This window comes from Mobula birostris, chromosome 8 (genome assembly GCF_030028105.1).
Source record: "Mobula birostris isolate sMobBir1 chromosome 8, sMobBir1.hap1, whole genome shotgun sequence".
In the NCBI taxonomy this organism is placed as follows: Eukaryota; Metazoa; Chordata; class Chondrichthyes; order Myliobatiformes; family Myliobatidae; genus Mobula; species Mobula birostris.
The window spans coordinates 73,995,137-74,016,954 of NC_092377.1; the positions used below are offsets into that span (position 1 = coordinate 73,995,137).

Below are 21,818 nucleotides of genomic sequence, written 5' to 3' on the forward strand. Positions count from 1 at the left end.
GTGCAAAGGGATTTAGGAGTCCTAATGCAGAATTCCCTAAAGGTTAACTTGCAGACAGGGCCGGATTAAGCTATTACGGGGCCTGTAGCATATGTCATAAAGGGGCCTTAAATTTTAAAAATGCACTTAAGTATTAAAACATAAATTATTTACTTGCATAGTAAAGTAATTCAATGTTTTCATTTGCTATACAGCCAGATAATACAACAAATGTCTGACACTTCAGTAACAGTATTACTTACATGTAGGTATCAATTTCAAATGTCAAAAGTAACAAAACTACAATTTAAAAGTTAGATTTTCTAGATTTAGCATGAGCAAATTTGTTGATGATACCGGAAATGTCTATTTCACGCAGAAGTTCATGTTCAGTGCTCACTAGAGTGAGATTGTTCAATCTGTTTTGACCCATAGTGCTCCTTAGTTCATTTTTAATCCTTTTCAGTTTGAAAATGAGCGTTCTCCACTGCAGTTGGTAACCATGAGTGACAAATAGATACACAAGGCATTTTCTACATTTGGAAAACGGGACTCCAAAGAATTGTCAGTTATCAAACGGTACAACTGTAACTCTACAAGGTCTTGTTGGACACCAATAAGAGAAGCAAGATCAGTTTTCAACAGTTCAGTAAACTGCACAAATTCTTCATTAAGACTTTCTTCCACATATGATTTAATAAGATTTGATGACCTCTTTACGATCTCTTCAGGTGTAAACAACTGTAACTGATGAAGGAATCCAAAAACACCATTCACCTTTAGATGAGCTTTCTGCCTTTTTGACAGGGCAGAAAGCAAGCTGTCAATAATGGCAAGAAATGTTCCGCTTTTAAACTTCTGAGAAGCCATTTGAGATTCAACAATTGGATCAAGAGTGCTGGAACCACTGAAATCATCATACGCGAGATTTTGCTGTTGATAATCTTCACACTTCGTCAGATCCTTGGCTTTTTGCTCAATGTCTGAAAAAGTAGACCACATAGCTTGAATGTATCCATGCAAGGATTCATAGAGTGCACAAGCTGTGTTCAAGTCTTGGCCAGAAGATTGCAAAGAAGCACTGGTCGTTTGAAAATGCTATAATACTTGATCCCACAATATGACCATTATTCCTGTTTCCAACTTCATCATGGTTGGAAGTAGTCCATGAGCCTGTTGTCGACAGACTGCCTTCTGATCATCGTTATTTGAAATGTCATCCAAGACTTGTTTTGTTGCAGAAAAGCTGTGTAAAAGTGCTTTTGTTGCATCTGCACAAGCTGACCACCTGGTATCTGACATTCTTTTCACAATGGGCAAATGAGCACCACCATCAAATAACGCAGCAGAAAGGAGATCCCACCGATAAGTGGAAACAGAAAAAAAATGTGTACAGGCTTTCTACAAATTGAAAGAAAATTAATGCTTCTTGACAATATTCAGCAGCACATTTTCCAACCAAATTTAGTGAATGTGCAAAACATGGAATATAATCCGCAAACTCATTCAGCTCTTTAATTCGTGCTTGTAAGTCACTACACTTGCCACTCACGTTGCTGGCATTGTCATAACTTTGACCATGGCAGTCTTTTATACCAATGTTGTTTTCCTTTAAAAAGTCAAGTAAACTTTGAGCGAGCTGTTCAGCACTATGACCTTCCATATCCAAAAACTTCACAAATCTTTCAACTGGTCCAGATGGCAAAACATAGCACACAGTCAAAGTTAGCTGGTCCACATTAGATATATCTGGAGTAGAATCCAATGAAACAGAATAATACTTGTATTTCTTCACTTCACCGATAATGTGATCCAATCAGATTGATGAATTCCTCACATGTTGTTTTAGATAGGTATGATTTATGTCCCCTTCTTTGGTTTGCATGAGCATTTATACCACGACACAGCAAGGAGCCAACACACCTGCACACACATACTGTACCGTGCAGCATGCAGCTCCCCCAACATGAAAACAACAGCATTGCCAGATAGTCGGTCGTTGTGGCGTGGATGAAATCACAAAGCGTTGCATTACCGGTAAGTACAAGACAGTTTCTTTATTTGACAAAACAAGGTTACAGCAGGCAGAGATCCCTGGCAGAACAGGTCTAACCGCCTTGTGATTGAGGCTCGATATTTATTTGCTAAACACAAAGGACAGTTCATAGTTACAAGTATAGACAATTCTTTGAAGTTTTCACATCTTTTGATTAAATTCTTTCTACCAGTGCTAGTATGCCTTAAGCTGGCATTCACAGCCTTTAGGAATGCAAGTTAAAATCCATAATACATGATTTGGTATGTTACGTGCTATCATAGAGGACAATTCATATTCAAAAAGCATAGATATGGTGTCTTTGCAACTACCTGTAAACATAGCATTCTTGTCTCAGAGGCACCAGAGATGCATTGTTACAAATGAAACTGGGTTCACAGCTTTTAGGAAATGTACGTTTATGAACTCAATCCACAGTACTTTGTCAAAGAACAGAAGACTGATGGTTGAAGTCATTTATTTAAGTGTAAATGAATCGACTACCCAAAGCTCACGCTAACAGTGTGAGAATACGGTGAGATACCGATTTCACCAGACTGCAGCTTGCAAGCATTTAGTGTGGGTGGGGCCCTCAAAAATGTGGGGCCCGTAGCATATGCTACTTTTGCTACTAGGTTAATCCAGCCCTGCTTGTAGGTTAAATTGATAGCAAGGAAGGCAAATGCAATGTTAGCATTCATTCTGAGATGACTGGAATATAAAAACAAAGATTTAATGCTAAGGTTTATAAGGCATTGTTCAGACTGCATTTGGAGTATTGTGAGCGGCTCTGGGTCCCATATCTAAGAAAGGATATGCTGGTATTTGAAAGAGTCCAGAAGAAATTTATGAGAATTTTCCCAGGAATGAAAGGCTTAATGCATGAGGAGCATTTGACGGCTCTGAGTCTGGAGCTTAGAAGAATGAATAGAAGATCTCACTGTAACCTACCGAATACTGAAGGCTCTGGAGAGAGGGGATGGCAAAAGGATGTTTCCAATAGTGGGAAAGTCTTGGATCAGAGGGGCCAGCCTCAGAACAAAAAGTGTCACTTTATGAGGAGGAATTCTTTTAGCTAGAGGGTGGCGAGTCTGTGAAGCTCACTGCCACAGATAGCTGTGGGAGCCAAGCCACCGTGGATATTTAGAGCACATACTGATAGATTCTTGATTAGTAAGGGCATCAAAGGATACAGAGACTGGTGTTGAGAGGGAAAATAAAAAAGCCATGATTAAGTGGTGGAATAAACTCAGTGGGTCGAATTACCTAATTCTGTTTCTATGTCTTATGAACATATTCCTTTTTCTCCAGCCCTCTACCTTTTCTACCTATCACTTCTCAGCTTCTCACATCAAGCCCATTTCCCCCACCCGCCCACCTCCCCCTCACCGGGTCTCACCAGCTTTTACCCCTATCTTTCAGCCCAACTTCTTTATTCTGTCTTCTGTCCCATTCCTTTCTAGTCCTGATGAATGTCCACTGTTTATTCCTCTCCACCAATGCTACCGGTCTCATCAAGTTCCTCCAACAATTTGTGTGTCTTTCTCAAGATTTCCAGCATCTTATATCCTGAGGTTCTGAAAGGCACTGAATAAATAAGAGTATCACCACCCCAACTCCCACAATATTCATCTCTACTCCCCATTCCTTACTAATTTCTCCTCTACTCAAGTCTTCCTCTCTTACCTTTTACTTACCACCACTATATCTTCCTGGCTCACTTCCTCCTCTTTTACTTTCTTCACACTTTCTTTCTTTAATATACACGCTCCCTACTCTTTTCCCCCCTCAGCCAACAGATTGAAAGGGTCAGCAGAACCCGTCATCCTGATGAAGGGTCTCAGCCCAAAACAACGACTGTACTCTTTCCCATAGATTCTGCCTGGCCTGCTGAGTTCTTCCAATATTTTATGTGCATCGCTTGGATTTTCAGCATCATCAAATTTTCTTTTACTTGTGATTTTAAATAGAGGTTTCACTCTACAAATGAAGATGCACAAATGTTTCATCCATCTATAAAAAAAATGGACAGAATGTATGCCTTGAAACTGGAGACAGTCCTTTATTCCAGAATCACCTCAAAATTATATTCAAATCAAATTAAGTTTAATCATCATTCAAATCATACATAGATACAACTGAACAAGACAGCATTCCTCTGTGGCCAAAGTGTGAAACATTCAAAATAGCAAGCAGCCATTCAAAAATAGTGAATAACATCACACAAAATATCAAACAAAGAAGCATATTTGCTCAAAAAAATATATATATAGTTCAAGACCCTAAGCGACAATGTCCAGCAATCGATGGTACAGCTTCCCAGCACTGTACAGACACATACACTCTAGCCTGTCATTCCACTGCTTGAACACGTGAGGGCAGCACTGATGGGCAAAGCTAGGCCTCAGTCAAGCTCAACCACGCTGTAGCACTTCAGTGTCTCTCACCAGGTATGCAGCAGCAGGCAAGCCCAAGGCTTAAGGCCTAGTTCTCACTACAACTGAGGCTACACAGCCTCCATGTCATCTGTCACTCCACCAGACAAGGACAACAGGCCTGTGGCAACTTACATTGTTACTGTTCAACAGAGTCTTGCAATCGCAAGTGAAGTGTCTGAGCCAATCTTCCACAGTTATACTGCACCAACTCCGATGCTTCCAAGTAGTGAGCAGCAACATGGTCTGTACCAGGCTAGCTCCTCTATACCCAAACCGACTCCTCCATTATCCTGACTGGTCCCTTTAACACCTCAGCTGGCACCAGTCCAGCTACTCTGACCAACGAGCAGCTCACTGATGGAGTAGCCCTGCAATGTCCAATGTTCTTGGAGTAGAACTACCTTTAGATCTTAAAAAACTAATTTTACAAAGAAATAAAAACACCTTTGGTTGGCCCCCAAATGGTCGCTGCATTCACATGTGCTGCCATCTTACTGGAAGCCCACAGTGTCAGTCTTGATATAATCAAAAATAGCTAGTGAATTGAGTTTGACAAAATTCCTGAGACTTCCATCTATTCTCTCTTGTAACTATTTAGTAGAAAAAAAAACGTAATATCGAAGGAGCAGGCTACCTGACTCCACAAACCTGCCCTACCATTCTATATGATCATGGCTAATCACCCCCAAACTTCAACTCTTCATCTCTGCCTGGTCCACATAGCCTTATTTCCATGATCTTTCAAAAATTTACCTATTTCCTCTTCAAATGCCTCCTGTAATCCAACCTTCACAACCTTTCAATGCAGAGGATTCCAGAGCAACACCTCCCTCCGAAATAAAATAAATTCCTCTGCGTAAGCACAAGAGGTTCTATAGTTGCAGGAAATCCAAAATGCTGGAGGAACTCAGGAGGTCAGGAGGCATGTATGGAAAGGAATAAACAGTCGATGCTTCGGGCCGAGACCTTTCATTGGAACAGGGGGATTGCCCTGAAACGCCAACTGTTTATTTCTTTCCATATATGTTATCTAACCTGTGAATTCCTCCAGCATTTTGTATGAATTCCTCTGCATCTTAGACTTAAATGACTGCTCCTTTATCTTGTCACTACATCCCATTGTTCAAGACTTTCCCACTTACGAAAACATTTCAACTTGTCATAGCCTGTCATTGTCTCCTTATTATCTTTTGTTTCAATACGCTCACTCTTCATTCATCAAAACTCAGGAGAGTGCAGGTCTATTTTTATAAAGCTGTTTTTAGGTCAACCTCACATCCCAGAAATAGGCCGAGTGAAACTCTACTGAACTACTTCCAATGCTTATATATCCATTAAGTAAACTAAAATTCTAGGCAGCATTCCAAGTGTGGCCCGATCGACATTCTGGTGTGGATGCTACGTAGACTTCTCCCTGATGGGAATGGGACAAACAGTCCATGAGCAGGGTGGGTGGGATGCTTTCTGACGTTCCTGGTCCATTTACGGCAGTTTTCTGTATCTATGTGCTTGATGGTGCATAGGCCGGTTCTAGTGGTGTATTGGACAGTTTTGACTACCCATTGTAGAGCTTTCCAGTCTGCCACAGTGCAGTTTCCATACCATGCAGTGATGCAGAACATTAGATGCTCTCTGCTGCGTTTCTGTTGAAGGAGGTGTACGTAGTCCGGCTCTCATCAACTTCCTCAGAAAGTAGAAGCATTGTTAACATTGAGAAAAAGGTTACTTGCCTGGCACTAGGCTTCAAGCTCTTCCTCCTCCTCTCTGTAGATCATCTCATTGTGGTGATGAGCACCAGCATTGTTGTGCATTCGGCAAACTTGACAATGTGATTACTCGGGTGCTTAGCTGCATAGTCATGTGTGAGCAAAGTGTACAGCAATGGGCTCAGCACACAGCCCAGGAGGGCATCTGTGTTGAGGATGATAGGGTGGGATGAGTGGTCGTGCATCCTGACTCTGAGGTCTGCTGGTTGGGAAGTCAAACACCCAGTTGCACAGTGATGTATTTGGACTGAGGAGTAAGAATTTGGACACCAAGATCTGTGGAACAACAGTGCCAAATACTGAAATGAAATCTGAAAACACTGTTCTCACACAAATCAGAATTCTGACGATACCTGCATGGTAACTTTTCACGATTGTTACATAGGAGCCCTAGCATCCACCCGAACTCCACTCTTCTGTGGTTTCTCTCCATTTCAGTAATATTCCGCCTTTTAATTCAATCTACTGAAGTGCATGGCCTCACACTTTCCAACATTCAACTGTATTTGCCAAACTTTTCACCAGCTCGTTTAACTTCCAAAGGAGGAAACCAGCGGTTTATGAGCCAGTCCTCATCAAATGATCAGAGGGGCAGAGCTCAGCCACTTTATATTCTATGGTGTTATCATTTAGGAGAACCTGTCCTGGGCCCAGCACGTAAGTGCAATAATGAAGAAAGCATGCCAGTGCCTCTATTTCATTAGGAGTTTGCGGAAATTTAGCATGACATCTAAAACTTTGACAAAATTCTATAGGATGTGTAGTGGAGAGTATATTGACTGGCTGCTTCACAGCCTGGTATTGAAACACCAATGCCCTTGAACGGGAACTCCTACAAGTAGTAGTGGATATGGCTCAGTCCATCATGTGTAAAGCCCTCCCCACTATTAAGCACATCTGTGTGAAGTGTTGTCGCAGGAAAACAGCATCCTTCATCAGTGACCCCACCACACAGGTCATGCTTTCTTCTCACTACTGCCATCAGGAAGGGGGTACCGGAGCCTCAGGACCCACATCACCAGGTTCACAAACAGTTATTACCCCTCAATCATCAGGCTCTCGAACCAAAGGGGATAACTTTACATAACTTCACTTGCCTTATCACTGAAATGTTCCCACAATCTGTGGACTCACTTTCAAGGACTCTTCATCTCACTTTTTCGATATTTATTGTTTATTTATTACCTAATTTTGTATTTGCACAGTCTTTTGTACACTTGTTGAATGCTCAAGTTTATGCGGTCTTTCATTGATTCTGTTATAATTATAATTCTATTATCATGTATGCCTTCAAGAAAATAAATCTTAGGGCTATATATAGCGATATATATTATGTATATATTTTGATAATAAATTTGAACTTTGAACCTATCTATATCCTGCTGTGGATGACAAATAGTCTCATCAGAGCAAATCACTATATCTATTTTCAGGGCATCAGCAAACTTCAATACCCATTCCTGCAAGCTATTAATATACTGAGTAAGTAATTGATGGCTAAGAACTGATCGGCCAGCTTCTGGCATAGTGACATCAGCGCCGGACTTTGGAGTGAAGGTTCCCGAGTTCAAATCCAGCCGGCTCCTCTGGCACGCTTTCCACCTGTGCTGGGTTGAGCATCGAGCTAGCAACTCGGCCTTGTAAAACAAGAAAGCCTGCTACAGAAACGCCGCCATGACGGTATCTTGATAACTCAGCCGAGAGTTATGGGCTTTCTTTCTTCTTTCCTAAGAACTAATCCTTGGCATACATACTAAAATTCTTTCAGAGATCCACTTATTCTGTCTCTGTCTTTTATGTGATGGCCAATCTTCAAACTATGTTTACACATTTAATCCAGTACAGTGAGCTCTTATGCACCAGTTTTTATGAGGCACTCTACTGAATACCTTTTCAAAAACCAAATGCACTCCATCAATCTTGCTTTTTACACCCTTGAATAAAACTTAAAAATAAACTTATAAAACATGATTTCCTTTTTATAAAGCTAAGTTAAATAGTTTTACCAATAAAGTCTTCTCAGGCTTCCAGCCAGGTACAGGTATTGATTTTAACCCACGTTCCGATGATAAACTCTGTTATTTCATCAGGGATGATGCCTGGCTATGTCTAGTCTGGTAGCATTGATATTCCTCTCGTTTGTACCTCCTGATTGGTTATTCCTCATCCAACCAAGTTTCCACTGTCCCACTCTGTTTACAATTGAATTCTAGTTCTTACTTAGGGTGAGACCTTTGTCTTTGTTAAAATAATTTCCCTCTAGTTTTACTTCAATGGCTTCCTTCACCAGGCAGCTCCAAAAGCCATTGGCACAGCACAGTAGCTTAGTGCTGTCAAAGTCAATTCTATGGTCTTTGTGAATGCAATGCTCTGCTACTGCCAATTTCTCTGGGTAACACAAACAGATACACACCCTGTGCTCCTTTATATGGGTTTCCACCATACATCATATCTGGCTGATACATGCTGCTCTATATTCACAGGGAATCCTGTAAATGCCAGCCATCCTGAGTCTCCAGTCATCTTTGCCCCACAAAAGCTGTGATGCAAACTGTAAATAGTATTGATTACATAAAACTTCTCAAAATGGCTACCCATGTCTTCCTTGTTTATAGATACTTTCATCTGGCCAACAATAGATGTATTGTATTATTGGCTCACAGTTCACACTTTTTCCACCTTCCCTTTTTCAACAAGGGAGTCACATTGGTGGTTTTCCAATCAACTGGTACCCTCGCAGAACTCAGCAAGTTTTGAAAAAATTCAATTGTCTCTACAGCCATTTCCATTAAACCAGAGTCCCAAGCTTTTTTTGTAATACCATAGACCAATACCATGAGGTAAGAGGTCCATGGACCGCAGGTTGGGAGCCCAGCTTTAAACCCTCTGGATGCCAACCATTAAGTCTTAGTGCTGTCTTTAGTCCATTAGTTTTTTTTCTGATACTTTGTTTCTCATAAAATGTAAAACAGCACAGCACTGGAACTTGACTTTTGGCCCATGGTGTGGTGCTAAACTAATAAAGCTAATGATACCCAATCTTTTCTGCATGCACATGGGCCATATCTCTCCATTCTCTGCATATCCATATGCCTTTCTAACAGCCTATTTAAACACCTATCTCTATTGTAACTGCCTAACCATGACGCCATAAGTCAAGTTTATTGTCAGTTAACAGGATACATGTACAACATATATAACCATATAATGTATATAGAAATGAGAAAATGTTTCTTTGAACCAGGTGTAAAACACACAATACATGACAACTTATGAAGCTAAGGATAAAAACCTACAGATAAATCACACATAAATAACTAAAGTGCATTAATATTAAATATTGTAAGGTACGGAACAGATTAAACAGTAACACTTCAAATACGATATGGCAGGAAGTTCAGAAACCTAATGGCCTGGGGGAAGAAACTGTTTTTCATCCCAACCATTCTTGTTTTTATGTATCATGGTCTCCTGACCGATGGTAGAAAGTCAAAGGGGATGCTGGATGGATGGGTGGGGTCCTTAATAATACTAAGGGCTCTGTGTATGCAGCGCTCCTGATAAATGTCCCTGATGGATGGTAAGGAGACCCCTATGATCCTCTCAGGTGTTCTCACAGTCCTTTGTAGGGACTTCTGATCTGATGCTCTGCTGCCCTCATACCAGATGGAGATGCAACTTGTCAGAAAGCTCTCAATGGCGTTTCTGTAAAACGCAGTTAAGATGGGGAGGTGGGTGGGAGCCTTGCTTGCCTCGATCTTCTTATGAAGTGGTGGCATTTTTGTCCCTTCTTGTTTAAGGAGGTGACACTCAGGGACCAGGTGAGGTCATCCATGATGTGAACTCCCAGGAACTTGGTGAACTTAACTGTCTCTACCGAGGAGCCGTGTATTTGTAGAGAAGGACAGTTTGTCTGCACCTTCCTGAAGACCACAATGGTTTCCTTTGTCTTCTCCACGTTTAGGCTTAGGTTGTTCTTCTCACACCAGTCCACTAGCTGCTCCACTTCGTCTCTGTACTCCTCCTCGTCATCGTTCTTGATAAGGCCAACCACTTTTGTGTCATCCGCAAACTTGATGGCACAGTTTGAGCTGGATCCTGCAACACAGTCGTGCATCAACAGTGTGAACGGTAGCGGGCTGAGCACACAGCCTTTGGGAGCGTCAGTGTTCAGCATAATGAGATGAGAGACATTGATGCCCACACTGACAGACTGTGGCCTTACTGTTAAGAAGTCCAGCGTCCAATTGCAGAGGGAAGTGTGAGATACAGCGAGGGCAGTTTCCCCATCAGTTTCTGGTGGTGTGGTCTGGTGGTGTTGAACACAGGACTGAAGTCTATAGCCAGCAGGCCGACATATGAGACTCTATTTTCCAGGTGGGACAAGACGGATTGGAGGGCAGAGGCCTTTGCATCAAACAAGGATCAATTTGAGCAATAAGTGAACTGGAAAGGGTCCAGTGTAGCCGGGAGAAAGGCTTTATTGTGCTCCATGACCAGCTGCTCAAAGTTTCATAATCGTTGATGTTAATGCCACTGGACAATAGTCATTTAGGCAGGTTACTGTTGCTTTCTTTGGCACTGGAATGATGGTGGCCACCTTGAAAACCGAGGGGACAATGGATCGTTCCAGAGAGACATTGAATATATCCATCAGCTGAGCTGCACAGCCTTTCTGAACACTACCTGGTATATTATCAGGCTCCACAGCTTTGCATGGGTTGACTCTGGCCAGGGTCTTCCTCACTTCAGCTTCAGCCAGACAGAGTGGCTGCTCCCCTGCAGGGAGGGGTGCCAACACTTCGTTCTGTCTAAGCTAGGCAGAGAAGACACTCAGCCTCTCAGCGAATAAAGCATTCTGGTCACGGATGCACAAGGTAAACTTGTAGTATGTAATCCTCTGACTTCCCTGTCACATGCACATCGTGTCTCTGGTATTGCAGAAGTGGCTGTAAATTGTCTGAGAATGCTCCCATTTCACCTTCCTGATAGAGCAAGAAAGCACAGTACTTGCTTCCATGAGAGCTGTCGCATCCTCTGATGTGATTGTTACATCTCTCCCATATTCAAACTAGTCCACCTATTATATTTGGGATAATTACAACTCTCCATAGTAAGACTCATGGAAATAATTGGTTTAAAATTACCTGCCATTTCTTTCTTGTTATTAATTCCCCGATCTCACTCTCTAGGGGTTCCACACATACCTTAACTAACGTCTTTATTTTCATATATCCATGGAAACCCTTGCTGTTTGTTTTGATATTACTTGCCAATTTTCTTTTATAAAGAATTTCCTTCCTCCTCATTAGCTTTTCAGTTTCCTGCTGCTGGTTGTTGAAGAAGCCCAAGTTTTCTGGCTTTTGCTTCTTGATTTCGGCTACCACATCGCCAAGCTCTTCTTCCATTGCATCCGTCTGCACCACCACAACGCCGAGCTCTTCTTCCATTGCTCCCATTTCCACAACCATGATACCAAGCTCTTCTTCCATCACCTCCATCACTAAGCCCAATTCTTAGGCAATACGAAAGACCCCTTCTCTAATCTTCCTCCTCATCTTGGATACCCTGCTCTGGATCTTCTCACCTCTAATTATTGACAAGACATCAACCGGCTCGTCCAGCATTTCTCTCTCCTCCTCGAATCTTAACATCAAACCTGCAGACAAAATACCCAACTAGCTCCACTCCGTCACCACACTCCTGCTTCTGGTAAAAGTAGTCCTCACACTCAACAATTTCTCCTTGAATTCTTCCACTTTCTCCAAACTCAAAAGGTAGCTATGTGCCCCAGCTAGGCCTCCCTTTTCACTGGCTATATGGAACAGTCCATGTTCCAAGCCTTCACTGGAAATGCTCCCCAAATCCTTCCGCATTACTTTTCCAACTGCATTGGTGCTGCTTCCAGCACCCGAGCTGACCTTCTCAATTTCATCAACTTTGCCTCAATTTCCACCCTGTTGTTAAATTCACTTGGTCCATTTCTGACACTCTCTCCCTTTTCTCATTCTCTGTCTCCATCTCTGGAGACAAACTGTCCACTGACATCTTTTATGAACCTACCGATTCCCAGGGCGACCTTGACTATACCTCTTCCCACCCATTTCCTGTAAAGGTGCTATCTCCTTCTCTCAGTTCCTTTGTCTCCACTGCATCTGATTCCAGGATGAGGCTTTCCTTTCCAGGACATCAGAGATTTCCTGCTTCTTCAAACCTTTTTCTTTTTCTTTTCCTTTTTCTACCATTGATGTCATCCTCACCCACATCTGTTCCAATTCCCAGACATCCAAGCTTACCCCTTCTTCACACCACATTAACAGGGATAGAGTTCCTTTTGTCCTCACCAACCACACCATGAACCTCCCCATCCGACAAATCATCACCTGCAACTTCTGCCATCTTCAATGGGATCCTACCACCGAATGCGCCTTTATTTTCCCCCAATTCTGCTTTCCACAGGGATCACTCCTTCCATGATTCCTTTGTTCATTCATCCTTTCCCCACTAATCTGCCTCCTGGCACATGCCTCTGCAAGTGAGAGAAATACAGCACCTGCCCATTCACCTCCTCCCTCAGTTAGTGCTGCTCCAGATTTCTAGCATCTGTAGAATCTACTGTGTTCTTCATTTAATAGTTTTTCTTTACCTCTTGTTAACCACAGAGGGTTCATCTTCCTCTTTTCTATAGAACTAGTATAGAACAGCACAGTACATTCCCTTCAGTCCACAATGTTGTGCTGACATTTTAACTTGCTCTGCAGTCAATATTAACCCTCTCATTAGTTTGATAGGTTACATAGCCCCAACCCTCCGATGTTCTTTCATCCATGTGCCTAAGAGTCTCTTAAATGTCCCGAATGTCTCTCGAATTCCTCTTTCTAATTGAATACATCATAGTAACACTTGTTTCAATTTGTAACATTCAGAGTGAGGGTCCTCATGTTATTACTCTTAATAGTTTATACTAACAGATATGTGGTGAATTAACATTCCTCGTTAACTTTGTTGTTTCTGATCTTTATGTTCATATAATTTCTATGCTTCTGTTATTATGGACTGTCAACGATCACAACCACCACCTTGTTTCCCCTCTTCCCATCTTCCTTTCCTTCTCCCTGGATCCTATTTACTTCCATAGTCAGCAATGCCAGCATTCCTAGCCTCTCCTCATATTGATCATCACCTCCCTCTGTACCCCTTCTAACTATAGCATATTGCTCAAGACTGCTTGAGATAAAACTTTAGACGTTCCCTGATGCATTCCACACCAACACCTTTCTACAACATCATTTTATTCTTGGCCCTTATGACAAGCACTGCACCACTGTATGAACCATCACAATCTACCAAATTTCACAACATCTTAACTTGTCACTCCATCGTTAGTTTTGAACATAAATTTCAATGAAAAATACTTCAGTTACAGAGCACCTGTCATCACCTCATGATGTCCACAGATCTCAACCATCAATGAAATACTTTTTTTTTTGCAGTGTAATCATTATCGTAACATGGAAAATGTAGCACAAACATGTGCTTAGCAACCTCCCATAAGGAGAAGCAGCAGATCTTTGGCAAATTCATAGGTGTAAGCAGCAATGTAACTGCAAAACAAGTTTGGGACAAGTCTCGAGGAACAAATTAAAAGGTGTCACAAAAGCACCTTAATCCTTTGTGTAATTACAGTCATTACCAGTCTGTATTAATACATCAAAATATCACCCATAGTTTATTATATAATTGAAAGTAAACAAAACGTACCACTCCAAGGTATATTCCTGTCATGTTCCCAGCAGTGGAATTCCTATGCTGATTCTGCATGTTGGTATTCTGGTATCCTTGCATACAAAGAGTATGAAAGCACGTTTTCAGGCAGAAGTGAAATGCTCCTTATCCATTTTGTAAACACTTAGTTTCTGTGCCAATAAACGGTGTTCACAGATGAAGAAGTAACAGCAGGTGACTGTCAATAAAATAAAATAGAAAGTGAATATGATTTACGGAATCAACATTATTGCTCATAGCTCTGGAAAAATTTTAAAAACAATTACTATTCAGAGCGAGCAAATTTCTTTTATTCACAGAACATGGATGTCAATGGAGAAACAAGAATTCCAAACAAGCTCATGCTTATTGATCCTGAGAATAGCAATTATGAGCTAATGCTTTAAACTACTTGGCAATAACCAATGGTTTATTATGCCAATTAAAGACAGTAAAATTCAACCACCTTGATATGTATCTGAGTAAGAAGTAAGCCATACCACAACCAGAATCAGGATTTACATCTCCAAAATAAAGCACAGGAGAAAATAACACTTTTTTTAAAAAAATGATAACCCCATTATTGCATCACCATTAATACTGATATCAGCCTTCAGAATGGTCATAAGGAATTGTGGAATTGTTACAGCACAAGAAGAGATCATTTGCCTAACTAAGTCTTTGCCAGCTTGTTACAGAGCAATCCTTTCAGACCCATTCTCCTACTCTTTCTCTCCAGCCCTGCAGTTATTTTGCTTCAAGTTCCTATCCAATCCCACTTCAAAAGGCCTGACTGATTCCCCATCTACCACACCAATCAGATTACAACTGGTTTCCCTGTAAAGGAAATATTTTCCTCAAAGTTCCTCTGTGGTTCTTCCCTTGACAGCTTAAATGTGTGTCACCTAGCCCATGAAACATCTGCTGGTGGAAATGGCTTCTTTAACCTGCCATGACCTTGCAAGCCTTCATCAAAGCTCTTCTTAATCTTGCATCAAGAAGCATCTTAGTTTATTCAATATAATCTATACCATTGGATACAATAAACTGAATTACCTTCTTTCATGTCATACCTTTTCTACGATTCAATAAACTGAGTTCTCTCTTTTCCCTGAAGTTATTCCAGTGAATAATTTCTTCGCTCTCTCCAAGGCTTTCACATCCTTCTTATTAAGTTGTGTTATTTGGAGTTTGGAAGAAAGAGGGCGATCTTACTGAAACATACAAGATACCAACGGGGTATGTCAGGGCAGAAACATAGAAAACTTACAGCACAATACAGGCCCTTCAGCCCACAAAGCTGAGCCCAACATGTCCTTACTTGAAAAATTACCTAGGGTTAGCCATAGCCCTCTATTTTTCTGAGCTCCATGTATCTGTCCGGGAGTCTCTTAAAAGACCCTATCGTATCAGCCTCCACCACCACTGCCCGCAGCCCATTCTACACACTTATCACTCTCTGCGTAAAAAACTTACCCCGACATCTCCTCTGTACCTACTTCTAAGCACTTTAAAACTGTGCCCTCTTGTGCTAGCCATTTCATCCCTGGGAAAAAGCCTCTGACTATCCACAGGATCAATGCCTCTCATCATCTTATACCCCTCTATCAGGTCACCTCTCATCCTGGTCGCTCCAAGGAAAAAAGGCCAAGTTCACTCAACCTATTCTCACAAGACATTCTCCCCAATCCAGGCAACATCTTTGAAAATCTCCTTTGCACCCTTTCTATGGTTTCCACATCCTTCTTGTAGTGAGGCGACCAGAACTGAGCACAGTACTCCAAGTGGGGTATTAGTTTTTGTGTGACCTACCAAAATGAACCAGCTCATATTTATCTGGGTTGAACTCCATCTGCCACTTCTCAGTCCAGTTTTGCATCCTATCAATGTCCCTCTGTAACCTCTGACAGCCCTCCACAATATCCACAACACCTCCAACCTTTGTGTCATCAGCAAATTTACTAAGCCATCCCTCCATTTCTCCATCCAGGTCATTTATAAAAATCACGAAGAGTAGGGGTCCCAGAACAGATCCCTGAGACACACCACTGGTGATCGACCTCCATCCAGAATATGATCTGTTTACAACCACTCTTTGCCTTCTGCGGGCAAGCCAGTTCTGGATCAACAAAGCAATGTCCCATTGGATCCCATGCCTCCTTACTTTCTCAATAAGCCTTGCACAAGGTACTTTGTCAAATGCTTTGCTGTTGAGATGTTCCCACTAAAGGGAGTCTCAAACTAATTGTCATAGATTTAAATAGTGGGTGAAAGGACGTTGTTCATGTAAGAATTTCTTCTTGTAAAATGTGGTGAATCTCTGGAACTCTACCTGAGGGTTGTGGAGAATAGGTCTTTGGAAGCATTTAAAGATTTGGGTTTTAAGTTACATCATGAAAGAGAACTGGAAGATAGAACAGTAGGAAGATTAGATTGCAAATTACTGATGCTAATGTCACTAATAACAAGTAAAAACTAGAGATATACAACATGTACAACTGTTATCATAGAAATCTTGGAAATTTATAGGGTGAGGCAAAACAAGATCATTAATTATCTGGTCAAGATGACACCAGCGTACAACGATTCCTCGGCCGACATCTTCCAGGCAGCCTGTCTCTTCAATTATTTCACTTCCTCTACATCTTCTGCTCATTCTTTTTCTCTTGATTGTGTTTCAGAAACTGTTGGAGCCTGTGACATGCAGTTTTGGATTTGATCAAATGACCTATTGCTCTGCTGGCCGCGGAAGGACCGAGAGCTTGAACTGCCTTGTGGAGAAGACCAGAGATGGGGCATGGGGCCAAGATAGACTCCATTTTGAAGCGTCGAGGAAGATTGAAGCATCGAGGCAAATGCAGAGAGGCTAATTTCATGCAGCCACTCTCCTCGCCGACAAGAAGATGAGATTCTGAGATTTATGTGATACTGGACTGTAGCTTATATTATTCTCTTTCAATTTTATTTTCTTTCTTTTTACCAATTGCCGGGTGGGCAATAGCTTACTTTTTATGTGAGGTTAAGGTTGGGGATGTGGGGTTCGATGCTCTTGTTGGTCATTTTCCTGTGCTGGCGATCTGGTAGTTTTTGTGTGAGACAGAAGGGATTGGGGGTTTGATGCTTTGTTGATGGTTTTCTTTGTGAAAGAGGGAATGAGGAGTTTGAGGTTTCTGATGTCCTAGCTGCTGTTTCCCGTGTGAGCGATGTTAGTTTTTGTGCAAGGGAGGGGTGGGGTGTTTGGGTTTGTGAGTTCTGTTTCCTTTTTTACCCCCGTGGGGGGGTATTGTCTTTTTTCTTTCAACAATTCCATGGTTTTTCGGTAGTTCATGGCTACCTGGAGAAGACAAATATCAGAGTTGTATTGCATATGCATACTTTGATGATAAAATGAACTTTTGAAGCTTTAAATATTCAAAATTCAGACAGGAATTTAGCAAAGAAGAAGAAACCTAGTTTAGGGGTCAATTTCAGTCAATGATCACAGAGTTTATGGAGGAACACTGATAGCAGAGCATCAGATGGGTTTAAATGTGTTCAGGATAACAAATGCTGACACTATTATTCTCAGCCAGTAGGGAGATGACTAGCTATTTTGCTCAGCTGTAGGTGAGTAAGAATTAATTTGAAATAATCAAAGGCACAGAAGATGGTTTCAGCAGCAGAAAAGCTGAGGTAAGTGCAGAGATGTTGATGAAGGAATTATGGAGACTGAAGTAAACATTGAGCTAACATTTGAAGCTAGGCTGTCAATTTAAGATAAAATGACCCCTGAGAATCAAGGCAGAAGCAGTGAAATTATTTTTGGGACCTGGAGACCAGCATTTTCAAAACAAGCTAGCAGGAAAAGAAATTATCGGATCAGTACAGATACCTAATCAATTCAGACTAGCCAGCAAAGCTGGATAACTGCAATGCTTCAGACCACAATGTCTAAATCACAGTGCCCTTTCTATAGCTAAAACATCAAATGTATGCCCAGTGGTTGAAATATCCAGGTAAAATGTACAAGTATAATGTACTAAACATGGACAAATACAAGTAATACATTAAATCATGTCTGAGAAAAGATTTTTCTGAACTGCTTCACTTAAAATTTAATATTATTAAGTTCATATGTAAGTGGAAAAATAACAATTTGAATGATTTATGGAAGGTTGGTGGCTCAGCTCTATCATCAACAGATCACATCCTTGACTAGGTGTCTGCCAATAAATTGCAAGTGGAGCTGGACAGGCATCAGTAGTCACAGCAGGTCTCACAAACAAATTTTGCAATTGTTTAATCTCATAGTGTGTGGTTTAAACAGTCATATCTCAGTACGATGGGGCTATTTAAACAACAGACTATAACAGTGTACAAAAGCTACTTGAAAATAAATTTAATAAACTACAACACTACAACCATTAGCTACATCTTCTGAAGAGTAGGGTGATTCTCCCTGCAAAATGCATTGAGTAAAGAAATTATACGCACATGGAGGATCAGAGGGATCTTGGGGTCCAAGTCCATACGACACTCAAAGCTGCTGCGCAGGTTGACTCTGTGGTTAAGAAGGCATACAGTGCATTGGCTTTCATCAATCATGGGATTGAGTTTAAGAGCCTAGAGGTAATGTTACAGTTATATAGGACCCTGGTCAGGCCCCACTTGGAGTACTGTGCTCAGTTCTGGTCGCCTCACTACAGGAAGGATGTGGAAACTATAGAAAGGGAGCAGAGGAGATTTACAAGGGTGTTGCCTGGAGTGGGGAGCATGCCCTATGAGAATAGGTTGAGTGAACTTGGCCTTTTCTCCTTGGAGCAGTAGAGGATGAGAGGTGACCTGATAGAGGTGTGTAAGATGATGAGAGGCATTGATCACGTGGATTTTCAGAGGCTTTTTCCCAGGCCTGAAATGGCTAGCACGAGAGGGCACAGTTTTAAGGTGCTTGGAAGTAGGTACAGAGGAGATGTCAGAGGTAAGGTTTTTTTTAAAACGCAGAGAGTGGTGAGTGCATGGAATGGGCTGCCGGCAACAGTGGTGGAGGCGAATACAATAGGGTCTTTTAAGAGACTCCTGGATAGGTACATGGAGCTTAGAAAAAGCTATGGGTAACCTGAGGAAATTTCTAATTTAGTGCATGTTCAGCACAGCATTGTGGGCCGAAGGGCCTGTATTTGCGCTGAAGATTTTCTATAAAAATCAATCCGCGACACACACGTCAGGGAGAAATACCTCCATTAGCTCCCAGAAAAGTATGGTTGTCGTATGTAATGTTCTGTCGCTGATTTCATAAGCAACTTTTGCACGTAATGCCAATAAGGCGTTGGAGTGTTTTAATATTGTATGCCTCACATATTGAATAACCATTAAAAAAATGTAACCAAACATATAGCACCTGCAACATACAAAGTTACTTTGTTGTAAAACTGTACATTCTTAACATTAGCAAATTCCGCGCACAAATACTTGAGAATATAGGGAAAAAGACAGAAGAAATTGCCCCTTCAGACTGCGCAGCTCAGAATTACAAATAAATACACAATTGTTCTCAACAGATATACCTGAGGTAATAGAAACAGATATGATACATAAAAATGCATGTTGGTAATCACCATGAAGAAAATTTAAGGTACGAAATCTCAAAATCTCCCACGGAAACTATCAGGTTACCCCACACTTAAACAAGCAAAGTAGTCCCTCAGCAGAGTATCAACTACGGATTGGTAAGAGGAAAGGAGCCAAAATGAACGTCGAGACACCCCCAGATGAGATCAGAAACAAACGGGTAAATTTGCTACTCACTTTCCCAACCACATACTGCCATTTCCGGTCGACTGATAAAAGTTAAACGGAAAACCCGAAATCCAGGACTTTGAATTTGTGGTGAGGCTCTACGTTTGCCGTATCGCTTCGGCGACAGTAACACTACAGTGGTTAAAACAAAACAAGCGCGGAGTAAGGAGCCTGGCAACCAGCGGATTCCCCGGAGATTACCTTCCCCTACTGAGACGCCTTGTCATGCCTGTTTGCCGACATGCCCAAACTCACGGTGACTTTAAAAGGAACATCTTAGGAGCGATACTCGTGAACTCCACCCCCACCCGCTCACCACAGCCACTGTTAATACAATGTGAAAATCAGGAAGAACCAGGAAATTTTAAGCAATAAACGGCGTCCAAAGCAAAAACCCACTTGGGACCCTTCAAAAAAATCATCCGAAGCTGATTAAGTAATTATAATGTTATTTTCCTCGAATATTTCATTGCTCCTACAAATAAAAAACATGTTCAGGATTCTGGAAACTGATGCGGATAGCTCCCTCGAAGGGAAGGTACAGGCACAACGGCCTCCTTCGGTACGTTTTGTCTAAGATTTCACAATGGTTTCTTCACCGGGTGAAAAGCGTTAGTTTGGGAAGGAACACGATGGAGAAAACAAATATGCTGCATTTCCATTAGGAATTTACAATATCAAACCAACAGAATGGATGAGTAGATGTGACAATTGGTTGAAATACAAAGAATGAAGCAACAGATCCCTCCAGGGCATAAAATGACTTACAATGGTTACCTGGATCGTGACAGAATTGAAAGCGTTTCATATTTAGTCTCCTGGGTTCAGCACTAACTAAAAATAATACCAGTTTCACAGCAAATACATAGTGTTTTCCAGGGCTAATTAAACTTACCAGTACAATAATGTTTTATACATTAAAGAAAAGGTGGGGGGTAGGTAATGCTGAGGAAGCAATGTGATTGCAGCAGGACTTAGACAAATTGGAAGAATGGGCAAAAAAGTGGCAGATGGAATACAGTGTTAGGAAATGCGTGATAGTGCATTTTGGTAAAAAGAACAATAGTGCAGACTATTATCTAAATGGGGAGAAAATTCAAACATCAGAGATGCAGAGGGACTTAGGGGTCCTGGTACAAGACTCCCAGAAGGTTAACTTACAGGTTGAGTCTGTGGTAACGAAGGCAAATGCAATGTCGGCATTTATTTCAAGAGGAATAGAATATAAAAGCAAGGAGATAATACTAAGGTTTTATAAGACACTAGTCGGGCTGCACTTGGAGTATTGTCAACTGTTTTAGACCCCATATCTCAGAAAGGATGTATTGTCATTGGAGAGTGTCCAGAGGATGTTCACGAGGATAATTCCAGGAATGAAGGGGTTAACATATGAGGAGTATTTCGCAGCTTTGGGCATGTACTCACTGGAATTTAGAAGAATGCGTGGGGATCTCATTGAAACCCACCAAATATTGAAAGAATTAGATAAAGTGGATGTGGAGAGGATGTTTCCTAGGGTGGGGGTATCCAGAATCAGAGGGCCCAGCACACTCGATGGGCTGAATGGCCTAATGCTGCTCCTATGTCTTATGGCCTTATGATCTTAATGGAAACAGCAGACAGAGACACAATTGAATTGCAGTCAGGAATGAAAGTAGGGGTGAACAAAATTGCGACCTTAAAACAGAAACCTGCTGGCTGAACAAATTGTGTTACAGTTGTGGCAAGGGCTCACATTCACCAGACCAGTGCAGGTTTAAAGGTGAAACGTCCAGAAAATGAAACAAAGTAGGGCACATACAAAGAGCATGTTGGCAGACAAAAATATGCACAGGGAAGAGAAAAAGATAAAAAGTCAAGTTGCAGTTTCAAAAAGAGCATTAATCTGCATGCTATTGATGAAATGCCTGATAATGATGAGAGTGACAGAGGTCTGAGTAGCTTTGAGATTTACAATGTTCAAAAAAGTTCAAAAGTAAAACTAACTAGCAAAACACGTTAATGTCGCCATGTACAATCCTGAGATACATTTTCTTGCAGGTATGCTCAATAAATCCAATA

The 21,818-nt window shown here is 41.4% G+C and overlaps 1 protein-coding gene across 4 annotated transcripts in view; it reads right to left on the reverse strand.

Annotated features, from left to right (window-relative positions):
• LOC140202214 (uncharacterized) overlaps nucleotides 1-19,942 on the reverse strand; it is a 245,481-nt gene extending 225,539 nt beyond the window's left edge. For 2 of the 4 annotated variants that reach the window (XM_072267082.1, XM_072267079.1), the window contains exons 1-4: nucleotides 19,767-19,942; nucleotides 18,456-18,522; nucleotides 15,056-15,196; nucleotides 13,980-14,181 (exon numbers count right to left, since the gene is read on the reverse strand). In XM_072267082.1, the coding sequence (XP_072123183.1) occupies nucleotides 13,980-14,063 (84 nt within the window). In that variant the 5' untranslated portion in view covers nucleotides 14,064-14,181; nucleotides 15,056-15,196; nucleotides 18,456-18,522; nucleotides 19,767-19,942. The remainder of the gene's footprint in view (nucleotides 1-13,979; nucleotides 14,182-15,055; nucleotides 15,197-18,455; nucleotides 18,523-19,766) is intronic. The other 2 variants (XM_072267080.1, XM_072267081.1) reach the window with 2 other exon arrangements.
• Nucleotides 19,943-21,818: the final 1,876 nt, after the last annotated feature.